The 25,227-nt window shown below is 45.5% G+C and overlaps 1 protein-coding gene across 1 annotated transcript in view; it reads left to right on the top strand.

Moving 5' to 3' along the window:
- Positions 1 to 1,418: 1,418 nt before the first annotated feature.
- Positions 1,419 to 25,227, top strand: part of LDLRAD3 (low density lipoprotein receptor class A domain containing 3) — a 237,814-nt gene continuing 214,005 nt past the window's right edge. Inside the window, exon 1 of the mRNA XM_053560466.1 lies at positions 1,419 to 1,572. Coding sequence (XP_053416441.1) covers positions 1,527 to 1,572 — 46 coding nt within the window. The 5' untranslated portion in view covers positions 1,419 to 1,526. The remainder of the gene's footprint in view (positions 1,573 to 25,227) is intronic.

The raw sequence follows: 25,227 nt of genomic DNA, 5'->3' as shown, positions 1-25,227 counted from the left end.
GAGGTGGAGGGTTCAAAAAAAAAAAAAAGTTATGGTCATTGTATCTCAGCATCCTGGAGGTTGTCTCTGGTACACCCCAAGTCTGCTGCAGCCAGCTCCTTTATAACTGCAGTCAGGCCCAGCACCCATGCCCTCCTGTCCTCTCCAGGCAGGAATAATTTATACACAGCAAATGTCACCCTTGTTAGGGGTGGATTTTAGGGCACAGGTCTTTAAGTTGTGACAAATGTATAAAGCTGTAGCTGCCTCTATAATCAAGATTAGAACAGTCCTACTGCCTCCCCCGAAGTCCTTTGTGTCCCTTTGTGCTCCTCCTCCTCCCCAGGGACCCTCCTAGCCACTGTCCTGATTTTGGTCCCTATAGATTTGTTCCCTGCCCTCTGTGTCTTATAAACGAAATCGTATAGAACACAACTCTTTAGGGATGGATTCTTTCTCTTAAACCTGTTTTTAGATTCATCCATGTTGTCACATTAAATGATACATTACAACTTTGTTTATCCACTCACCAGTTGATGGGCATTTAAGTTTACTTTCAGTTTTTGGCAAGTATTCGCTTTAGTCTTTTGCTTTTGGGGGGGTGGTGGTGGAGAGTGGGGCACAAAAATGTCATCCCATTTTTCAACCATGTAAATTTTCAAGGATTTTTCACCGCTGATCTCTGGAAGCCTGCACTGGTGCAGCTAATTCTTTTTGCCTTTGGGTGTGTGCCTGTACATTTACTTACCTTTTCTGCAATCTGGGGCCCAAACGTTCCACTAGTCAAGACTGACAGGATGCAGACGAAATAACCCACGTGGCCAATGCGGCATGCGCGGGAGGAATTAGCCACTCTGCTCCACCCGTGGCTCCAGGATCACCAGCCTTCCAAGCACCTGCGAGCTTGTTAGAAATGCAGAATCTCAGGCCCCACGCCAGATCTGCTGAGTTATAGTCAGCATTTTAACACGATCGCCAATGATATCGGATGCATATTAAAGTTGGAGAAGCCCTGTTGAATTCTGCACTCGCTACTGAAAGTAAACCACATTCTTTTTTTCATACGATTTGGCCCTTTATTCTAACTTTTTCCTTCTTTCCTTGGAGTAACTCATTTTGTAGTTGAGTAAAGAACTCCAGTTCGGGTCTGGGGAGGTGGGGTGTGCGCCTCCCTGGAGGATGAAGCAGAAAGAAAGAAAAGTGGGAGAAGGAGGAGGCTGAGAGCAGAGCTCGTGCAGCTGGACCAGAGAGGCGACCAGAGAGCAGAGCTCGGGCAGCTGGACCAGAGAGGCGACCAGAGGCCGAGAGGCTGCACCTTCCGCGGCCCCCTCGCGGCCCCTCGGAGCCCGGACACCCCGGCCAGTACCAGGGGGGCGAGGCGCAGCCAGTGTGCTTGCAAAAACTTCTTGGAGCCGGGCTGGCGGGGGCGGGCGGGCGGACGGGAGGAGGGCCCGGAGGGAGGGCGGGGCGGCGCGGCGAGGGGCGGGGTCAGCAGCGAGGCCGCGGGGGCAGCGACGGCGCCTGGCAGCTGGAGCGGCGGCCGCGCCATGTGGCTGCTGGTGCCGCTGTGCCTGCTGCTCAGCGGCGCCGCGGGTGAGTTGGGGGCGCCCGGCGAACTTGCCGCGGGGCGCGGGGCGCGGCGGCACGGCTGCGATCGCGTCCCCTCCTGGTGCGCGGGCCGCGGCTCCGGGCGTGGGTGTGCACGGAGGGCGGACCCCGGCGCCGGGCTGGCCGGGACCCCGCGGAGGGGCCGCAGCGGGGTGCGCGCTGTCCCATTGTGTGGGCGTGCGCGGCGGGATGTGCGGGGCTGTGTGTGCGCGGGCGGGGCTTTGTGTACAGCTGGACTCTGGGGAGCCCGGCAGCCTCCCCGATTGGGCGTAGCTCGAGTGTGTCTGTGTGTGTGTTGTGTGTATTGGGGAACGGAGGAGGGGCGGGGGGAGGAGAGAACTCTTCCCTGATCTTGTCTTTCGAGACGCCTAGGCGCTCGGTGCTGCGATAGCCTCCCCAGGGACTCTTGCCGAGTCTCTAGCGTGCACCCTCGTGCCTCAGTTTACCCACCTGCATCGCGGACCGAGTAGCATCGCCTTTTCCTTCCATTTCTCTCTGGGACTGTGTTTAGTTTGGGCAAAGTGAGAAGCAGGGAATTTTTGTTTTTTTCCTACTGATCCTGGGAGCAGAAGCTTTATTTAAGTGGTCTGATCTCCACACGCGCCCAGCAGTGGGCACCTGACCAGCGAGGGGACCTGGGGCTTCATCTGATGGCCCTTTGAACCTGGCATCACCTTTGCTTGTGTATCCTGGGCCTGGGACATCCGCAAACCTCCTTCCCTCTGGTAAACGTGCCGTTCCCAGGAACTTTTCTGCTGATGTGGGCACACTCCGAATTCCAGCCTAGGAGCCCTTCCTCTCTGCCCCTGCTCTCGGGCCACAGCTGTCGGCCACTCCTCCTCGCCGGTCCCGCCCTTGGCCCCCTGATGTTTATTTCTGGGCTTCTGATGCCCAGAAAGTGGGAGACAGGGCCCAGTGAACTTGCTAAAGCACAATCTCGCTTGCCCGGCGTTTGTGCCATCCACATGTCTCATTTATGCCTGTGATTTTGCCAAATGCTTCAGGCAGCTTGCCCGTCGAGGTGACTTCGGTGGTGTGTGTTGGCTAAGTTGAAGCTCGCTTGATTCCCAGCAGTCATTTGGAGATGTGGGAGCTTTAAGGAGAAGTCTTCCCCCTTTCTTGAAGCCCCTGGTCCTGGGTATCCTCAGAGTCCCAGGGCAGCCTTAACCCCCTCTCAGACCTACCACATCATCGCACTCCTCTGAGACTCCATTCAGATATCTTGGGTTTGCTTAGACCTCCCGGTAGGGGCTGTGGGTTTTGTTAACCCAGCCTGGGCAAGAGCATCCTGTTTCACTTGAAGTGCTCCTGGGCACCTCTGGGAGGGGGGTCTAGGCAGGACATGGAGGCCATTGGAGAAGCAAGTTTTCTAGGGCGTCTCAGGACATAAACACCTGCCTGATTCACACATTTAATTTGCATAGATGTAGTGTGTCCCCTCCTAACTGCGAAGGACAGTCTAGAAGCTGACTATTGTGTGTGTCCTCAGATAGCTACTGTGGTCCACTGGACACTGTTATTTTTTGCATCTCCCAGTTGGTACTGGGTTGCTTCAGTTAAGTCTCCATCTCTATAAAAATAGTTGTCAAGTTAATTTTGTCCCTCTCTGGTAAGCACTGGTTATTTAATATGTGTGTGTACATATAAAATAAAGCTAAACTAAATAAAATTGTGGTGGCAGGGTCAGGGGACAAGAACAGCCCAGCTGTCCCTGGGTGTGCCTGGTGATGGAGGATTTCCATTATCTGTGGGCTTTGAATTACGGTTATAGTTGCTGCCTTCGAAACCTCTAGGTAGTAGGTTGGAGTGTGTGTATTTTCCATGTTACATTGAGCATCATCTTTTTAGCACAGGTCCCACATTGACCCAAGTGTCACCAGAAACCGGGCTGGTCATTTTTCCATATGCTGACCAGATGCCCCTGAGCTCCCTACCCATGCAGACACCTGTGTTGTTCCGTTTGGAGGTCACAGCCAGACCAGAGACCTCACCCCTTCCTTCCTGTATTCTATACCTTTATCCTCTTTGGGAAAGTTGATACATGAGAGATTGTAAAAGCCAGTACTTTGGATTTTTGCCTCCATCTGATAGTCGGTGAAAGAAACCTGGGTCAAAGATGAGCCCTGTCTGAGTCCTGGGTCTTTGTAGGGCTGGAAGGTCTCTGACATTCCAAGAACTATTTGAAGGGGTTGACATTCAAGAACCCCTTTGTTATTCAGGAAACTTCCTCAGACACCTTCATGGTTTTTCTTTTCTTTGTGTTATTGTTTGTATTAGGGAAGTGAAGCATTGATTTTGACTGTTATTATTTTTTAATGTATCCTGAGAGAGGGAGAGAGAGAGACTCAACCCTAGTCACATCATCCGATGTCCAGTTTTGCCGCATGTGGGTGAACTTGGTAGGTTTAAGTTCACGGGCCTTCAGACATTTCTAATGGTGGCCATGCTGGTCAGTCTTCTGACTTCCTCCCGGCATGACCTGGGCTTAGACTCCCTGACATTCTCTCAGTGAAAATGCTTGATTTTCCTGTGTGTATTCCCAGAAGTTGGGTATTAATCTTCTGTCCTGGGATGATCTGCTTAATGGTGTGAGGGGTGGGTTTTATTTTTTTAACTAGCTGAGTATAGGCCCAGCCCAGCATAGCCCAACTGGGCCCCTGTGTACACCAAAGTACAAATAAACATACCTTATTACTTTTCATCTTCAAAGAGATGGGATTGAGGCTCCCTACTGGGATGTAAGGTGTTTTTTCCTGACAACCAGTCTCCACTTAGGCCATTTACCCTGGAATGAGGGGGCAGGGACACAGATGTGAGTAGAAGCTTGGCAGGGTAAATTCTGGGCCTTGAAGACTTAATTTAGACACCTTTTGGCCGAAGTCTCCACCGTAAGTTCAAAGTGGGCTCCTATTGTCACCTTCTTAAAGGAGTTTAAGGATTTGAAATTTAAAAATGCTTATAATCAAATAATCTCCTGCTAAAGACTTGGCCTTTATAACCTTGTCTGTTTACACGGGCCGGGGAGGAAAAGGAACCCAGTATTTGTGGAGCATCTCCTGTGTGTGAGCTGCTTTGCTCACCACTTTAAACACATGATCCCATGGAAATGTTCCAGCAATATCATGTGACAGGAAATTGTTTTATGGTTCAGAAGAGATCAATAATACCCCAGGTACCACAGCCAGGGCTGAAGCCTAGATTCTAATTTCAGTTTCTCTTCACTCCTCACCTGGGCTTTTCCCACTGTCTCCAGGCTTCCTGTGTAGTAACTCCATGCCTTTCCTCCAAAAGCTTTAGTGAATTAGCATAGTGGATGAGATTGTTTACATGAACTGTTTCACCTCCCCAAATCTGTTCACCGTGTGGTCACTGCTCTGAATTTATTCAGAAAGACATCAGCTTTCTCTGGAGGATATGTTGTTCATGGTAAATGTATAAAATGAGTGTCAATCCTTAAGTAAAGATGGAACTTTTTCGAAATAACTCTGGTCCTTTTGCTGTGTGCACTGGTGAGTGGGAAGCTCTGTACGCGGGAAGAAGTCAGCAGCTAAGGTTTGATTCGTTGACCTGAATTGTAGTCAAACAGGGCTGTTTGTTTTCATTCTCTGAGTTCTAAATTTACATGTTCCCTCTTTAAAGATATGTTTATTGTATTTTATAATGAAAAAATAAAATATTCTATATACCATGGATGCACCTTGAAGTGACACAACTGTTTTTGGTTATGGGATTGCCCAGGGGACAAATCCATTTTTGGTTGTTGAGTTTTCTTGTTCCCTCCTAACCTTCCTCCCCTTCCCCCTGGAATATTTGGGAAATGCTTGGGCCATTCTAACTGTGCATCTGTTTTAGGTGTTTGTTGTTGTTGTTGTTGTTTAGTTGTTGTTTTCTGACAGGGCCTCTAACCGCCAGTCGGGGAGACTTTTTAAGATGGCCCGGCCCGCTCCTGTGTGCGCTCAGGCCCATGTGTGCATAACTACTTTTCTTCTATTGTAATTGTTGTAAAAGAATCTACTCATTTGGATGCTGAGGAGTAGCCTTAAAAATGTTTGCTGGGAGAGCAGCCAGATACTTGGAAGATGCAGACATTGGCCTGTCACATTATTTGCTTGCTGTTGAATATTGCTTACCAGAGTAAGTGTACTTTTGCAGCAGAGTCAGGGGGGTGCCAAATGTTTATCTGAGGTAGGCTTGTTAGGACTCCTAGAAATGGTTGCAAGGATGGGCATAGTCCATGGCAGGGTTTCTCAGCGTTGGCACTGTTGACATTGGGCTGGGTAGCTCTTCGTCGTGGGTGTTGTCCTGTGAATTGCAGGATATTCAGCAGCATAACTGGTTTCAGATGCCACTCGTAACCTCCTCCCCACCCCCCCAGTTGTGACAACCAGAAATGTCTTCAGATATTGCCACATGACCCCTGATTGAGAACCCCTGGTCTAGCACGTACATGTGTCCCTGCGTTCCTCTTGAGCATTACCACCGCTCCTGTGTTCTGGGTGTAGCTGGGCTCAGAATGGCATCCTACTCCCGAGGGGCCATTGGGCTGCTGTTTTATGTTTCTGCAGCCGTGCGAGTTCAAGGTGAAAACACCTTATACCTAGAAATGCCGTCAGCACTGACCCTTTCCCTTGCTTCCCTCTTGTACCATAGCGAAAATTTCTGGAATTTTCAAGTGTAGATTTGGCTCTCTTGGGAGAGACATGTGGTGAGAAAGCAGGCCACAGGCAGGTGGCAGCTGACACGAGTCACCGGGTTCCCTGAATATTCCACTTGAGAGGGTCACCAGCCCAGAGGGCTAAAGGAGAACAAGTCGCTGAGGAAGCCTTGTGTTGAAATCCTAACCCTGGAAGTTCCCCGTCCTCCACTCTACAGAGTAGTTACTGTTCTTCTGGTCTCCCCCTTCCCTCCCCATAATTCCTGTTCCCTTGCTATCAAAAGGCTTTACAACTTGAGTCTGTTCTGCAGGTGGTGAGATCGTCTCTGCTAGCGGCAAGCTGCTTTTCAGTTTTCGTCTCATAACTTTCTTCTCCTAAGTCTCTTTAAAGTTATGCTCTATGTTGCTTTATAACACTCCAGTTTCCTTTAAGACATATTCCCTTCTAGCTGTCATTTTGCTTTGTTCCCTGCCTAGCCTTCCTTGAGATTTTTATTTCTTCCTCTCTTCAGACTAGCCATGCGAATTGTCTGCTGATGTTTTCTTTGGGGCATGAATTTGCAGGAAGAAAGCTGGTCGGCGGTGGACTTCCCTGCTCCGTATCTCGGGTACACTTCTGTCTCAAATCACGCGCACTTGGAAAGATGTGCCTTCTCTAGTGAGGAGCTCCGTCTTCCCAAGTGTGCGGATATCATTTTCCTTTTTGTCTTTGGGTAACTAGAATATTCTTCTTAATGTTTTATTTGTTCTTTAGCCTGGTATCAACTCTGCCACACCCAGCTGCTGTGTAAAACTTGTTCCTTGCCCTTGAAGAACCGAACGATCCACTGATGGAAATGAGATTGTTTACTTTTAATTACCTGGGAAGGGCAGAGGCTCTTCCTGGCAGGGGCATCTCAGGGGGCATTTTGTAAAAGTCAGCTGTACTGAGGATGGATCTTGGACCTTGGATGGGAACAGGCCTGTGTACATGTCACAACGCCCCAGCAAACGTGGGCACCCTGTCTTTGGTGATATTTAATTGATGTGTCATTCTTGAACATGTTTCAGAGGCAAGGACATGTGTCCTAGCTTGCTCCTTTTGCTTTCCATGTGAAACATTGGCGCGTGTGTGTGTTGGCACTGTAAGACTTTGCTCGGTGCTTCTGAGATTTGAGCAAGAAATTCCTGTTGTGGCTTTTGGCCAACGGCCTTCTTTAGATTATGGTCATACACTGTGTGTGTATACATGTGTATATGTGCCCGAGTGATACATATATAAATTATATTCTATATATATATATACAACCTCTCTTAGCCCCTAATCCTACTAGATTGAAAATTCCTTGAGGACTGGGAACATATATTAAATGTTTATGTCATACTTTTTATTTCTTTCGTGGTGTCTAGGAGAGTAAGAATGGCTACCACCAATGGTTTACACGATCTGGTGGGGTGCTGAGCACTTTACATCTATCATTTTGTTGTAATCTTCTTGAATTAAAAACACTACAAAAATCATGCACCCACCCAGCCCATATTCATGTTACAAAACCTAAACAAAATAGAAGTAATGGCTATAAAACATTAATCTCGTCCTTCTTCTTCTTTTCACATTCCTTTCCCTCCCCTAAGTAGCCACTGACTGTCTGGTATATATCCATTTAATCTTAACATGGATTTACACGGACATACACATATAGACATAATTTAATGAATTCACACTTGTCTGTATTTGTAGTTATCCGACTTGATTTTTTTTACTTGACTACATTTCTTCACTTCACCTGTCTCCTGTAGTTAAGACATTTTGGTTATTCCAAAGCATTTGGCAGTTTCTCTGCCATCACTCCCGCTGCTTAGCTGGTAAATGGCACTCTTTGGCCTCTGTCTCAAGGCACAGTGTAGTGTGGTGCAAGTTCAGCTATTTGCAAGCACCTTCCTCTTTTGAGTCTCTTAAAGTGCTTGACTGTTGCTTTGCCAGAAAACATGGAATTGTCATTTCCTCTAGTGGTAGATATTTTCTTCACTATTTTCTATTTGAACCATTTCCCTGCCGTTTTGTGTACATACTAGTTTTCCATTTCAATGCCAAATTTTGGCGTCATCTCTTAAAAGACAGTCTAAATGTCTACCAGCTAGTACCTGTGTTACCAGCAATGCATAGAAGTTGGCAGAAGTGATGACGCACGAGCAGTTGGGACAAGGTTTATTCAGGGACTACTGGTGACCAGTAAATCACGGCTTCTGTCCACCTTGCGCTGTCAGAAGATGCTGCCGCCACTGGGTGCATTCTGATGTCGGAGATGTTACAGTGTCAAAGACACGGGTCTTCTTGGCCATCTTTCTTTTAATTCTTATATATAATCTATCCATTCTTTTAAAAACGGCTTTCTGGTGTATGCATATACTGTAATTATTTGATGCTTCCTCTGCCGCTGATCTTACTTCATTTTCACAGTGCTTTATTCACATGGATAGTATGCCCTGCCATTTTATAGATTAGGAAAGGAAATGAATAGGTTAAGTAGTTTTCCTGAGGCCTCATCCAGTAAGAGGTTGCATGTTGGTCCGCGCAGCTTAAACCTGCGCTCTTAACAGAGTAGACGTCCAGGTCCATTTTGTTGGGAGAAGGAACTCCGTCTAGCTTGTGCTGGAGGATTCCATCACTGGAGAGTGACGTCAGCATCGACTTTGTGTCTTGGGTGGTAAGGATACCGGAATTTCCTCTTCAGTAGGTTCTTGGTCTTGGTGATTGGAGGAATGAATCCGCGGACCACAGATCAGTGGCAAGACAGAATTTATTTACAGAAAAGAATGCACCAAAAAACACCAAAGCTCCTGGCAGGAAGAGAAAACCCAAGTCGGGAGAGAAAAGCTCTCCCTCCCTGTCTCTCTGTCTCTGGGCTCTGTGTCTAGGGGTATATATATATATTCGCATGGGGCCCTCTGTAGTTACATTTAGTAGGTCTGGGACATGAATGAATGGCTACAATCCCTTTCATTCCCAGAGATGAAACTAGGAAACTTACATGAAATTAACCAGGTCTAGGAAATGGGGATTCCCTGTTCAGCTGTAAGTGCAAGGGGAGGGAAACCTAAGGTACTGGGGTCTCCTCAGCAGTTGTCTGGCCCCTCAGCTACTGGAGCCTCCTGTGGGGGTCGGGGGGCCCTGCCCACCCTCCAGCCCCCTGGTTCCTCCTCTTGCTGGCACCGCACTGACATGGCCAAGGCGGAGGCAGCCGGTTTGTCCCCCGGCCCCCACCCCCCAGCCCCGCCCAGCTCCACTGAGCTGGCGGGGTGGGAGGTGTTCTGTATCAGTAAGATCTGTTAGAGAGCTGTTGGAGTGGGTGGCATGTCAAGTGGATTTTATTCAAACAGTCTTATCTTTGGCAGATTGAAACTAGTGTTCTACCATCCCCCTGTGTGGAGAACTTATCATTATAGGTGTTTAAGCTGGCCTTTGCAGAGGCTTGATTTATTAAAAGAAACAAAAACAACAATATACAAATTATTTCAGCATCAGGAGGGTTGTCTTTGAATATGTTAAAATTTCCCCCCTTTGATGGGAATATTTTGCTACAATACTAACTGAAAGCAATTTCTTTTCACTCAAGACTTTCCTCATATAGTGCTGGGTGCCGCATAGAAGGACCCACTGTTGAAAGTCTAGAAATAGACTTTCTGGGCAAAAATACAGTGCTGATGTTAATGTCTCATATAAAAAGAAATTGAATGTTTTTTGTTTTATTTTCTGACCCTGAGCTTAAAGCTTGTGTGGTTTAATGTGCTACTCCAGAAAGAAGCTAGAAATAATTGGCCCCATCTTCAAGCCAAGGAGCTCTTGAGGGCAGGGGTGCCTTGCGAGGAGGTAATGTTACAAGTTTGTGGGGTGTTAGTAACTCTAGGTAGACCAGAAGGAACCTCAGGATTTTCAACTCGCTCCCAAGTTCTCTGCAGAAAACTGAGAACCGACTCTACTTTTAATGAATTACTGTGATAGCAAGAGACTGGTGATAAATTGGGTGAATTCTCTGGTGCCCAAGCTCAACTGTGATTTTTGACAGACAAATAGCTCAGTGTGTAGACGAGATTGTCTCTTTCTTGGAAGGCAGCCACAAAGAGGGAGGGCAGCCCTTTGGCTTACTCTGGAACGGGCCTTTGGTATCCGGGTGCTGGAAGGATGTGGAATTTATGAATAACCTGATTTAGAAGACTTGCAAACCCAAGGTGCCAGTGTTCCAGGTGGCAGCGGACACTTCTGTGTTTGTTGGCATAGAGAAATGAAAGCATAAAGGGTGTTTAATTTTATTGCGTTAGAAATCCCTTCTCATTATTACAAGGCCCAGTGAGTTTAGCTTTGGGAATGTCAGAGTTGTGTTGTCTTTGATGGCATTACTGGAACATTTTCCTTCAGCTTCAGCCCTGAATCAGAACAGTGTTCTCCAGGCATCGTTAAACTAATTGGACATGGCTGAAAAACGAGCCCTAGTCACACTCATAGTTCCACACGCAGTTGAAAAAAACCTCTTGATTGATTTGGAAAGTTCTAAATTCAACTTTTTTTTTATTATAAAAATAAAATGGGGGAGTTTGGGGGAGGGAAGAGTGATTAACAGCATAGAGTATTTCATCAGAGCTAAAATTGTAAAAAAGGGTTGATGCTAAGAGAAACCAGAAGGGAACTGTATAAGGTGTTTCAGAACAAATTTATAAAAACATTGGCGTGAGTTTGACTAAAAAGTATGATACTAGAAAGTGACCTAGCTGGCAGGAAGCTAGGGAAGCAGGACAGTAAAGAATTGATGGTAACTACGGTAAAAGGTAAAGTTGGAAAGAATGGCTTTTACGTCAAGAATACGTGGTATTAATGAAAGACGAAACTGACCTTGTGAATCTTATAGCAAAACTATAAACACTGGTGGAACCTGTGAAGGGTAGCAATGATGTAGTTGGTGAAATGGTTAGCATTCTCAGAGCTCATTTATGTTACCCAAGTACATGGTAACAACAATACAAGAAAAGCTAACATTGTTGGAAATATAATAAGGTTGTGCAGCTTTTGAATAATATACCTGAATAAGCAGAGATGATAAAAAATTGGAAGATAGTCAGAGGAATGAACACTGTCCAGACTGAGGGGGCAACATGTTTTGAAAGTTTCCATAAAATGTGACTTGGCTACAATCCTGAACAGAAGAAGGAACTCCTCGCTTTTCTTGTGGGGTCTGTTGTGTTCTTTGATGTCTACTTTATTTGCTGTTATTTCCAGCACCTCAGTCAGTGCTGGGCAGCTAGGCTTTCCTGTAAGTTACCTATAAGAAGGAATGGAAGGTAGTCCCAGCTGCTCTGGAGGCTGAGGCAAGAGAATCGCGTAAACCCAAAAAAGCTTGGAGGTTGCTGTGAGCCCTGTGACGTCATGGCACTCTACCGAGGGCAGTAAAGTGAGACTCTGTCTCTACAAAAAAAAAAAAAAAAGGAATGGAAGGGATCATTAAAGGTATGTGATTATGACTTTGAAGAATGAAGGGATGGGGAGAGTCAGAGAGTCAGATGAGGCCATGATGAATGAGAGTTACCTGGTGGTGCTAACTTTTCCCTTTGGTGAAGACTTGTCTCTCCTCATTCTGGATTTGGGAATAATCTCATTGGTCTACAAAGATCTGTAAAGACTTTCTTCCCAAGAGACACCCTTGGCTTAAAAAGACCAGGAGAAAGGGGCCTTTGAGGCAGAATTTTTAATCAGGTGATTACATTATGAGACCAGCGTGTGGCATATACAATGGGTTTCAGACAGATTAAGGAAAACTGCTATGTGTCTTAATTCTATTTGAAGGGAATTTGCATAGTTTACTTAATGAATGGAAGTTACCAAGAGGAAAAATGGAAAACAGTTCTGTTTTATAAAATATCAGTGTTAAAAATGTTAAATAGTAAGAAATACATGGGTTATCTTCTGGTCTAATTTAAAAGGAAATAAGAATTTGCTGGTGGAAACCACAGAAATGATTCTGGGAAGGAAGTACCCTAAGAAATACAGTCTTAGAGGGAAATGGAGGATGATATAAATGCATCAATTATAAGATTAAATGTAAAACAAAATGTTACTAATTCTGACTTTTTAAAACAATCACCCATCTGCTCATTATAGGAGACATAGAAAAAAACCCAAGAAATATAAATAGCATGAAAAATGTCCATTTTGTAAGGACTACTTTTATGGCATCAGATATGTAATTTCATAGCATTAAGCATTAAAATAGATAAACAGAGTTACTGCAGATGGCAAAAGGTTCATTAAACAACAGATATCTAATCATCCCCCACAAAAAGACATGAGGAATGAGGAACATAAGGGAAGGATATGGAAGCTTCTTCCACTATAAAATTAGCTAGTTCTTGCCAAATTTTGGAAGGTTAAGATATTTGGAGAATACATAGTTGTAATGTTTTTAATAAAACAGTCTGAGAATAGGGAAATGTCCGGATCAAAGGATTGCTGAGAACTTGGTGGTACCTGAAATGTCTATAGTTGGGAGTAGTGGGAGCAACTGGCCTGCTCCTTGGAGAGCGCCCAGGGGCCATTCTTGCACACACCTGCTCCTTGGATCTGCTGAAGTGCTTAGGAACTGAAGCTGTGGGGATAAAAACCCTCCTGCTAATGAGATGAGAAGGTTGATTAACTCCCAAGTTGGGCTTAGTGAGTCTGATACCAGTGGCTGCCCACGGGGTGTCTGCTAGTGGGAATTTACAAGAGCAGCTCAAGGCCTGTCATGTGGATAGGAAAGAAGGGCTGGAAGGTTGCCGAGAAGAAGAGCGTATTTTAACCATTACAGTGTACTAAGATTAAGCGTTCACATTATTTAAGTTGTTAGAAAACATTCTTCCGACTGAGCATAGGGTAACGTATTTTCTCTTTTAAGATTAAAGCATGTAGATTATTGTCTAGAGCTTTGGCATTCTCAGTGTAGTCTACGAAGCTGCATTTTAACAAGATTCCCAAGTGATAAGTGTGCACGTTAAAGTTGGAGAGGCATGGATGTGGTGGCCAAGAACACAGGCTTTTAGAGTGAGTCAGCCTGCATTCAGCTCCCAGGTCCCTGCCCTGACCTGGGCTAAGTTTCTTAAACTTTTCAATCCACCATATCTTCATCTGTTAAATAGGAGACTATTTATCTCCTATTTAGTCACAGTCCTGACTGTGTAGAAATATTTGAATGAGATAATGCACGTAAAGCGCTTAGCCTCTATAATTGCCCATTAAATGTTATTTATTAGTAATAATCAGATTTACTATAAAAATTTGGACCAAAGGTAGAAACACATAACTTGAAGTTTTATAACCTAAAGGTTTTTAACACATTGCTTCATTTACTTATTTTTGACTTTATACAATTTTAATCATACATGGAATGTGATTTCATGTCCTGCTTTTTTAACGTATGAATATTGCATAATTTTTTTTTTGAGACAGAGTCTCATTTATTAACCCTCGTTAGAGTGCTGTGACATCACAGCTCACAGCAACCTCCAAATCCTTGGGCTTAGGAGATTCTGTTGCCTCAGCCTCCTGTGTAGCTGGGACTACAGGTGCCCACCGCTACGCCTGGCTATTTTTTTTTGTTGTTGCAGTTTGGCCAGGGCTGAGTTTGAACCCACCACCCTTGGTATATGGGGCTGGCGCCCCACCCACTGAGCCACAGGTGCCACCCCGCATAATCGTTTTCCCATATTGAACTAATCTGTGGGAACAAGGAATCTAACATCACAGAATGGCTGGGTGTATTCTTTGATGTTGGCCATAAAAAAATCGAATCCACCCAAGCTAGGGGTGTGTTTTTGTCTATGTGTAGGAGATAATATTACCTGGCCTATCTGATTTTACTTAATAGTCATGAGGCTTCGGTGAGAATCATGTGGAATGTGAAAACAGCTAGTAAAAGATCAAATGCTGTACATATGTTGTTGTAACTGAGTGGTCTTTGTATGTAGGCAAAGCCTAAAACATAACTACCCACTGACTCCACAATTCCACCTCTTAGGACTTTTATCCTAATTATATTTGTAGTTTTTGATGTATACAGAGGTTCAGCTATGAGGGTACTTGTATTTGTGGCAGTATTATTTATAGCAGTGAAACCCAGGAAGCTAACAAAATACTCAACTAGTAGGGGGTGAGTTATATCTGTATACTAGGGTACTATGCAGACAGTGTGATCTCCAAGGAGGTAGCCACTAGCCACCTGTGGCTACTTAAATTTAAGCTAGGTAAGATTGACTAAAATCAAAATTCAACTTTTGGTCACACTCAGCCTGTTTCAAGTACTCAATAGCTGCGTGTGGCTGGTGGCTACTCTGCAGGATGGCACAGGTGGAAAACATTTTCATCACTGCAGAAGGTTTTAGTGGATGGCCCTGCTCCAGAAAAATAATTCATACATGGAAAGAGAATTATGCAACAGGATTTAAATCTATGGTGTGTACATGTGTGTGGTGTAAATTGCCCCGTGTTGCTTAGGGCCCGGGCACAGCATTTTCAGTGTATACAAAGGTTATACATTGAACAAATATCGTTTCTTCGTTTTTGTAAATTCGGTCAGATCTGCCCCTAGTTGACCCCATGCACCAAGAGCTAGACTCTAGTGGTTCTCAAGCTGTGGGTCACGACCCACAGGAACTATATTAAAGGGCCACAGCGTTAGGAAGGTTGAGATCCACTGAGCTAGAGGTTTGGTGTCAGTCATTTGTTCAGGGCCATCCTCCTCCTCCTCCTGCAGGTTTTGTCAGGACCTTGGGCTCTTGGCCTGGTTGTTGGTGTTACTGTTGCTTTTTGTTCCAAGGCCTACTGCCCAACGTTGGGCGTTCTTGCCTTCCAAACTCTTCATCCCTCTCTTCTCATCAATTACCAACCTGCTCCCCCCATATTAGACAGCAGCGATTTTCAAGAGTTGGGGGTGAGGAAGCCACTGTGTCCCCTCCCCCATTCAGATTGGTGTGAAAGCAGCATCTCTATGGGGTGGAAAAGGGTAGGATACCCACCAGAGTGAACAGTCATGGCAACCCGAACAGACGCCTTGATTCTGTTGCACACATGTGTGCTGCTTTTGTCTGGTTTGCAAACCCCTGTGGAGGCTTCCCTAAGAGGGCTCCGCAGTCCCCAGACTCTCCTTCCCAGCCCCTCCCAGCGACATCAGGCCTTTGCCAGGGGGCGAACTAACTAACACAAGTAGAGACCGTGTCGGTGCCCTGCTGATGCCATGTTTCTTGTTGGATTTTCAGCCACCGATCTGGACAGCTTTGAGAAGGAACGCTGTCTCCCAGCTAGGTCTCTTCCCCAGAGCTCACTGCAGCCTTAGGTAGTGTGTGCCCTTGTTTGCTGTCTGACCTCACTGTGAGTTTAGTCTGTGACTGTGTGTACAGATGGTTTCTCAGAGAAAGCATGCCATTCACCCTTTGAAACTAGGCCAGTGAGTCACTTTTTCTAGGAAACCGTCCTCTCACTTTCAACTTTGAATTGCAGAATTAGTAATTTCTAGCTACTTAACGGCCACCTCTACCTGGCATTTTGTTCGTGTTGAACTTAACACGCCATATCACGGTTTACTCTCTGTACTTGAATGGTAATTAAACCTAGATGATTATAAGAGTAACCCAGGTGCTGGACAATGTATATTTTAGTTGCTTTGAATTCTGGAATCTTTCAAACATCCTTAAAGAATAGAGACTAATGTAACAAACATGAGTGTACCTGTCAAACAGACTTATCAGATTTTTAACATATCACTTTAATTTAGATTTTCTCTTTGAAAGAAACATGTATTACACAAATACTGTCAGAGACTCTCCTATCCTGCCCCAGAGGTCACCCCTTGTCAAGTTGGCATATTCCTATTCTGTCCGTGTATTCGTGTTTCTACTTCCAATGCATGGGATTTTAAAAGGTACATAGGTGCTATTGTAGCGCCTTTACTTTTGCGATTGGCTGTTTAAATTTACGCTTATAATTTCGAGGTCCGAGCATGTTGCCACACATAGATGTAATTTGTTTAAACCGCTGTAGAGTGTTGCATCGTGTGAATATACGACAGTTGGCTCATTCATCCCTTAGCAAGACAGTCAGGTTATTACTGTGACTAGCAATGAAACATTTTGTGCATAATAGCAGGACTTTCTCTATAAGGATCGTTTTGAGGTAGAATTGTTGATCAAAGGATTTGCACATTTTCAATCTGAATGCACATCGTCCATTTCTCTGTGAAACATTCTGCCCGTTGATGCCCTCTTAAGTAGTTTGTGAAAGGGTTGTCCCCCCCCTTTCTTCCCGCATCTGTAATTTAGAGTTTTAATTAGATTCCCAAGGTGCAGCATGGGAATTGGCTGTATTTCTTATTTATTTATTTATTCATTTATTTTTTGAGGCAGGGTCTTGTTCTGTGGCCCGATTTGAAGTGCAGTAGCATCATTAAAGTTCACTGCAACCTCCTGGGCACTTGGTCTATAAAAGGGGGATCAAGTTGATGCTAGCCGCAGGGCGACCTTGGGGAAAGTATAGGAGATCATGCAGGTGGGGTGCTTAGCCCAGGGCTAGCAGCAAATGAGAGCTCAGGGTTTGCTAAATAAATGTGTGTGAGCAGTGCTTCAGTTTGTACAGTAAGCTATGCTAAGGTTTTTGAATTTTATTCTGAGAACAATGAGACTATTTTGAAGCAAGGACTTACTGTGATTCCACTGGTGGTCTTAAAAGAGAGATGGACCAGGCATAATGGCTCAAGCTTGTAATCCTAGTACTTTGAGAAGCTGAGGGGGGAGGACTGTTTGAGTTTGATACCACCCTGAGCAACATGGTGAGACCTGTCTCTGCAAAAAATAGAAAAATTAACCAGGTGTGTTAGTGGTGCAGTAAGTTCCACCTACTTGGGAGGCTGAGGCAGGAGGATTGCTTGAGCCCAGGCATTTGGAGTTTGAGGTTGCAGTGACCTATGATGATGTCACTGCACTGTAGCAGCAGGGCTAGACCCCTTCTCAAAAAAAAAAAAAAAAGAGATGAAACCCTGAAATTTCTGGTCACCAGTCATGAACTTGAAATCAGGTAACTCTTCATTTTCACATTGACTTTTAAACGTTTATTCTTCCCATTTTTCTAACCTCCCTGACATGTTTTTCCCTCTGCCTTCTTGATGTTTTTTTTTTTTTTTTTAATTAAGTTATTTTTTTAAATTTTTTTATTGCTGCATTTTGGCTGGGGTTGAGTTTGAACTCACCACCCTCAGTATATGGGGCCAGCACCCTACTCACTGAGCCACAGGCACCACCCCTTCTTGATGTTTTTGAAATACATTCCAATACCTTTTTTCTCCCTTTGGTGACTCTGAAATTCCCAAGTTTGAACTGAGCTTCTCTAGTTGAAGTGGATATTCTCTTTCATGACCTAGGATGTATTGCAGGGTCAGTGCTAAGTAAGATTCTGGAAGCAGCATCTGGGGGATTCCAGATACATCTTAGTTTTGCTTCCAGTGGAAACAACTCATGTGTCTCTTTTGTCTCTGTACAGAGTACCTTTTGTCATCCTAAATTTTGGATTGAAGAGGTAAAACCCACGCCTTGGGCCTGTCATCAGGACTAAGCAGCTGAGGATAATTTTCCATGTGTTGGTTCTTGCTTCTGGGAGGCTCATTAAGTTTCCTGGGCTCTGCAGAGCCTCTCCATTTTAATGAGTTCCTCCATGGACCAAAGAGCCTCAGAGATTTTGAGATAGCAGTGCCCTTTCTGTAAGTGAATTTAGGAGAAGATACCCTGCCTATTCCCTTTCTTGTTTAAATAATTATTATTGATTTGAGAGATGGAGGATGAAAGTAGGGTGAAAAGAAATGAAAATCTCTGTAGATTTCAGTTATGTACATACACAGGGCACCATAAAAGGATGTTTAGTGGATTGAGAACCCGACATGGGTTCTTTTCAAGAGAGGGTAAAAGGCTGGATTTGTTAAATAAAGCATCATGCCGCTTGGAGATGGTGATCTGAGTAAAGATATGGAAATAATGTGGTAAAGCCTAAAGCAAAAGAAGACATAATTAAAACACCACACAGGTCAGAAGTACAAAGATGTGGATGTTAAGGGGAGAACAAAATAGTCATGGGAGGAGGAAGGAGAGGCCCTAAGGACAATGGACTCAGGTCCCACTGGATTAGATTTGTCATTATTGTCCACTTGAATGGCCTGAGATTTTGGGATGAACATATTTGTGAGTCTGTGTATGAGTGTGCATGCCTACACCCACGTGTAAACATTGCTAGCCTTGGTCCTAGGAAGAAATTCAACATCGGACATAGAGCTCTTTATTCTGTATCTGCTTACCATCTATTTTACGATGATCTATTTGGGATTATGTCACTGGCTTTTTAGAACAATTATTTATTGTTCACTTACTTGTAAAGCAAACTAGTAGGTACAGTTAGAGTTCCAAGTTTTCCCCTGAGCTTAAGTAATTAAGAGTTTATGAAGAGAGGGAAATAAGCACATTGCTGGGCCTGGTGGCTCATGCCTGTAGTCCTAGCACTGTAGAAGGCTGAGGCAGGTGGATTGTTTGAGCTCAGGAGTTAGAGACCAGCCTGAGCAAGAGAAGACCCCATCTCGACTAAAAATAGAAAAACTAGCCAGGCGTGGTGGTGGATACCTGTAGTCCCAGCTACTCAGGAGACTGAACTAAAGGATCACTTGAGCCTAAGAATTTGAGGTTGCTGCGAGCTATGATGCCACAGCACTCTACCCAGGGTGACAGAGGGAGGCTCTGTCTAAAAAAAAATGTACACACAGATCTCAGAGTACTTGTTTAGCATTGTATATACACAGTAAGGTGGCACAGACCCAGAGCTGCCAGACATCGGAGAAGGACCACATTTCTTTCAGCTGTGGCAAATAAACAAGGATCACGAAGGTGATTCCTGACTGATGGAATCCAGGATGGCACGCACCAAGTCCCAGAGTTGAGAAAGTATGTGGTGTATTTGGGGAGCCACAAATAAGGTTTTACTGGAATTATAAGGAGCAGTGAGAGATAAAGCCAGACAGAGAGCATGTTCTACCATGAATATTTCTCCAACTGTGTCCCTAATTATTATTATTTTTGTGTGTCCCTAATTATTGGGCACTTACCATGTTCCATGCACCCAGCAAAGTGCTTTACATACCTGATTTTGTCTAATTGCTACAAGGCCCCTTCGAGGTGGGGACGATTGTGATTGGGACTAAACTAAGTAGGAGGCTGATGCTCAGGGAAATGGAGCAACTTGCTGGGGCTCGAGCAAGAGCGAGTCTGGAAGCTCTTGCTTTTCCAGATCCGCAGTGAGTGCTTTGCTGACTGGGGTGGTGATGAGGACCACAGATGCCAGGCTTTGTGTCATGGGCATTGCCACGCCTTTGCCTTGATCAAAGCTCTATTCAGATAGACTGGGGGTGACCTCCCCTCTGGGGGCTCTGGTCTGTCTGGAGTGTAACCAGGGCCTGGCTGAGACCGTCACATGCAGGCTGCAGGGAAGAGGACGTCTGGATTTGGAGACCACAAGGGAACAGTTCCACTTGAGCAGTGACAGCAGAAGCTGAGTTTGTAAGTTCGGGTTGAGAAGCTGGACTGGGGCGGAAGTGGAGGCAGCTGAGTGAAACTGATTTGCACAGTCCAGCAATTCTCAGACTTGTATATTATGAACCAGTAGAATAATGAAAATATAAAAAAAGCCAAACCACCAAATAAGTTGAGTTCCTGATATTGGGTCACCTACTTTTATTTGATCCAATGAGAATAATAATAATAATAATAAAATCCTCTATTATATCATCACCATTTTATAAAAGGAATCCTGTTTTATTCATTTATTTATTTATTTTTGAGGCAGAGTCTCACTCTGTCACCCTGGTAGAGTGCTGTGGTGTCATAACTCACAGCAACCTCAAACTCCTGGGCTGGAGTGATCCTCTTGTCTCTGCTGCCCCAGTACACGGGACCACATGTGCCTGCCACAATGCCTGACTAGTTTGTCAATTTTTAGTAGAGACAGAGTCTTGCTCTTGCTCAGGCTGGTCTCCTGAGCGCAAGCCATCCACCCATCTCAGCCTCCCAGAGTGCTGGGATTACAGGTGTGAGCCACAGAGCCCGGCTGGGAATCATGTTTTAATGCTAAGATGTAGCTGTGGCTCATTCTCAGGGTGAAGGACAGTCCTTTACATGGAGAAGTGAAGTTTAGATATAAGGAGAGCTCGCTGCCATTGCGTCTTCATTTCCTGCTTTTCTGCTGCCCAGGGAACACTTGGGCATGGACCAGCAAGTTCTCCTGACCCACATTTGGGAACTTCTGGTAGAGACTGTTCTGTCCGGAGGCTTGACAGGGGCCGTCTGATGATGTAGGTGATTGAGGTTCAGGCATGTGGGTATTCAGGATTTCAGGAAGAGCTTTCTAAGACAAGGAGCCCTTGCCCTGGGCAGAGGAGTTGGAGAAGGCTTTGTGAAGATAGGAGTGGGTGAAAAATGTGGGAGAGAAGGCGAGAACAAAATCAGGAGGCTCTCACATTTATTTAGCACCTGCCAGGTATACATGGGAGAGGGATCTCATTCAATCCTCAGAAGAATCTTTGGAGGCAGAGACACTATTACTTCCATTTCACAGAGGAGGAAACTTTAGGTGTACGTAAGGTGCCTGACGACCAAGTCACAGGGCAGGGCAGAGTCAGTCCTGAGTCCGGGGTTTCTAACACTGGGGTGGTGTTGGCAGGCTGTTTGGGATCCTTTTTAACTACTTATTTAATTCCTTTGGGGGTAATAGTGATGACATGTCAGGAAACTTTGCTTGTCCCCTTTGGGCCTTGTGTGGCTGGTTGTCATTCAGCTTCATGGCTGTTTCGGTTGGTTGTGTTCCTAACCTGTGGCATCATCATCAGGTCACTAGGAGATGGGACTGTCATGTACTGATCTCTGCTTACGACTAGTCTTTTCCTAGACATCTGGTGTGCTCACTGAGTCCTGGTCTCAGCATCACAATTTTATACACAAGACTCAGTTGTGGGATCTGCAGGCCTTCCACGAGGAGTGGCACCTCTCCCCTAGGAAACCGAAGCTCAGCGAGAGGCCCAGAGACCCCTGCTGTTCCAGATGTGGCCAGGATTAGAGCCCTGCCCTCGCGTTCTCAGTGGAGGCCCTTCTCACCTCGTGGAGACTTTTCCACTCACATTGACATGAACCTCAGGGGGCTTCCCTGAAAACTCATAATGGAATCTTTGAACAGCTGCCCAAGGATGGATTTCAGATTTTCAGCCATTTTTCTCTTTTAATGGAGGCTCTGACTGGCTAGTTGGTTAATGGGTCCCAGGTTCTCCTACACCACTTAACTTCCTAATTTTCAAGCATTATCCATGGAGAAAATCCACTCTGCAGAAGCTTATGACTTAATGAGCTCAGTCAAAGCCAATCTCAAGTTGTGGGCAGCAGCTTTGATCATTGTGATGGGCGTTTTGGTTTCCACTGAGCAGGGGAATAGGGGAAAAGGCTTTGCCCATGATTTATTAATTGCTTCCTTGGCTGTGCGGTCACCTGGCTCTCCTGGGATCCCTGGCTCTTGAGGCTGCCCCGGATTCAGCCTCCGTGTGAGCTTAAGGCCTCGATATGGTACCTTGTTTCTGGAAGATTTTACTCAGTTGGAAGGCAGCCAGTCATTGGCACCAGAAGTGCACACCTTGAGTACCCCTATCTAGCTCCTTTTTAGAGCAGCCGGTATGTCTCCTTCTTGGCCGAACCAGCTCCTCCTAGGGGAGGCATGTGGGGCCCATGTATGAGCTTGGAATTTTTCGGAGAGACCCACTGATAAAATATTTACATCAGGGACTTGGTACCAAGTCCTGGTTTATTTGTTTTAAAAGTCTTAACAACACATCAGCCATGAAGATGCAGACTTGTTAGCTTTGGGCTTCTACCTCGTAGTTTTTATTTTTATGAGCAGCAAAGAAACTAGGCCTGATCTTTTGGGCAGGTAGCCTGCTTTGTAGGAGAAAACTGTTCCTTGCTGTGGCTAATAAGTGGCTGATAATGAGGTGAGCTTCTGTGCAGCACTTACTGTGTGCCCCGGGCACTGTCCTGTGGGCTTTGAGGTCATTATCTCTTTAATCCTCTCACAGTCAGCTAGGTATATTGAATTGTATCCCCCCAAAAGGTATGTTCAAGCCCTAATCCCTGGTACCTGTGAATGCAAGCTTGTTTGGAAATGGGGTCTTTGCAGATGTAATTAGCAATTGGGGTGAGCCCCGATTCCACGACTGTTGCTTTTATAATAATGACAAGGGACACACAGACACTCACAGAGGGAGGATGGCCATGTGAAGACAGAGGCAGAAACTAGGGTGATGTCAATGCAGGCCAAGGAATGCCAGGGATTGCCAGGCAAGGACGGATTCTGCCCTAGAGTTCTCAGTGGTCCTGCCAGCATCTTTGAACTTCTAGCCTCTGGAAATGTGAGAGAATAGATTTCTATTGTTTTAAGCCACCCAGTTTGTATGATTTGCTACAGCAGCCCTTTGAAATGATACAGTAGGAATTACCTAGAAGGATTTTAACTCCATTTTACAAGTGAGCAAATCAAGGCTCAGAGAGGGATTAAGTCCCTTGCCTCGGGTCACTCTCCTTATATGTGGAGACAGATAATTCATGATGGTGCTTGCTTTGAGGCACTCCATTCGTTTTCATTTCTAAGCGGGCAAGGTAGTAACTCTCTGATGCCAGTTACCTAGGACGCCTTAATGAGCAGTTTAGTCTCCGAGGAAGGTCACCGAGTTGCAGTTTAGATCGCCTCAGACCCTGGATTTGGCCAGAGTTTCCCTGAGTGATTCTGGCGGAGTGCTTGCTTTTGCGGAGAGGATACAGGTCTGGCATTTTCTATCCAGGATCTGAGTATGGCGTGGAGATGTCGCACCATCTCTGCCCCCTTGTACTTCATCAAGGGCCCAGCCTTGTTCTATAGGGAGGTTAGACAGCTTGCCCCAACTGCAGTTGGATAAAGGATGACTGGAAAAGAAATAACCAAAAGGGGGTACCATTTCTTCCTAATCCTGCTAATCCTGCCTGTACCTTTACCCCATATGAACTCCCACCCCTGCCACTCCCTCGGGAGGGATCACGGGACATGATGCCATGAGCATTGCAACACCAGTGAAGGGCTTCACTGACGGGAGTGGCCTGACCTGGTGGACGCTAGCATGGGTTGAATTGTGCCCCCTCGTTATATGTGGAAGCTCCAACCCCAGTGCTGCAGAATGTGACTGGATTTGGAGATAGGGCCTTCAGAGAAATGATGAAGTTAAAATGAGGCTGTTAGGGTGGGCCCTAATCCAGTCTGACCAGTGTCCTCATTAGAAGAGGGGATTAGGCCTACAGAGAGACACAAGGGTGCACATGCAGAGGAAAGGTATGTGAAGACACAGTGAGGAAGTGGCCATCTGCAAGCCAAGGAGCGAGTCCTCCAGAGAAACCAGACCTGCCGAGACCTTGATCGTGGACTTCCAACCTCTAGGACTATTTCTGTCATTCCAGCCACTTGGCCATCGGTATTTTGTTATGATGGCCCTAGGGAGTTAATACAGACTCTTAAAAGATGAATCTAGCAGCAGAGGAGGTGGGGAATGTGATATAGTGAGCATTCAGAGCAGCTGAGATTCCAGGGATGATGAAGGGGACCTGGATTGGGGTGGCCCACAGAGAGGAGAGGAAGGGGAGGGGCGACAGAATGTCATAGAGGTATAGCCCTTTGTACCCAATTATTGGGGTGGGAGCAGGAGTAGGGGAAGGAATCTAGGAAGACCCCAGGCTTCCTCCTGGATGGATGGCAGCTCCATTCACTGGCCTTTGGGAACACCAGAGGAGCTACTGGCCTGGGGAAGGAGTTCCAGTTGTTGGTGAAAAGAAAGGTGTCTTGTGGGCAACAAGATTTTGTATCTGGAGCTCAGAGGAGAAATCTAGGCATAGATGGAGATTTGGAAAGTACCAGCATCCAGATAACCATTCGGCTGTAGCTACCAGTGAGATAGTGCCTGAGGGGGAGGAGAGGTGAACTTGCTGAGTATAAAACTCTGTGAACTCCAGCTCTCAAGGGAAGGCACCATTATAGGAGATTCAAAAGGGAAGGGACCAGAGCACTGTGAGAGGGAAGAACATTTCAGGATGGCATTTCAAGACACAGGCTGGGGCTGGGCTGGGGTAGAGACAAAGGTGTGGGAGTTGCATGGATACGTTGTTAGGGAGATTCATCAGTGAGAGTCTTAAAGGGGGAAGAGCAGGACCCACAGTGGCTTAACATTGTTTCAATGGTTTGTTTTAAAATTGATAATACATATAATGACACAAAATTTGAAAGAGAAAATAGTGAAAAAGTAGTTCTTTCACTCCTGCTGCCGTACTTATCTGTTCCCAGCCCTCAGGGTCTTGTCTGTTATTCCACAAGCAGTTGTTTATGTGTGTGTGTGTGTATTCACATCTTTGCTATGACTAACAATGTGATGTTGGATAGCCTTACACAAAGGTCATTCTTTTTTTTTTTTTTTTTCCTTGCAGTTTTTGGCTGGGGCCGGGTTTGAACCCGCCACCTCTGGTATAGGGGGCCGGAGCCCTACTCCTTGAGCCACAGGCACTGCCCCCACAAATGTCATTCTAAATACCTGTAGAAGTGGAATTGTTGGGTTGAAGTGTCAAGTGCATTTGTGGTTTTGATAGTTATGGCCTTTGTTCTGTAGCGAGGCCACACCTGTGCACTCTCCACCAGCAGTAATGAGATTACCATTTCTCTATTGCTCTTCAACCCTCTGTGTTTGTCTCACAGTTTGATCTTAGCATCTCATTGTATTTCTCACTCTTATATTGAGTGAATGTCTTTCCAAAAGTGTAAGAACCAATGTAGTTTCTTTTCTACGAACTGTTTCTATCCATTACTTTTTTCCTACTCAGTAATTGATCTTTTTCTTATTGATTTGTAAGAA

The sequence above is a fragment of the Nycticebus coucang genome, chromosome 14 (assembly GCF_027406575.1).
Source record: "Nycticebus coucang isolate mNycCou1 chromosome 14, mNycCou1.pri, whole genome shotgun sequence".
In the NCBI taxonomy this organism is placed as follows: Eukaryota; Metazoa; Chordata; class Mammalia; order Primates; family Lorisidae; genus Nycticebus; species Nycticebus coucang.
This window is presented reverse-complemented; position numbering and strand designations above follow the sequence as displayed.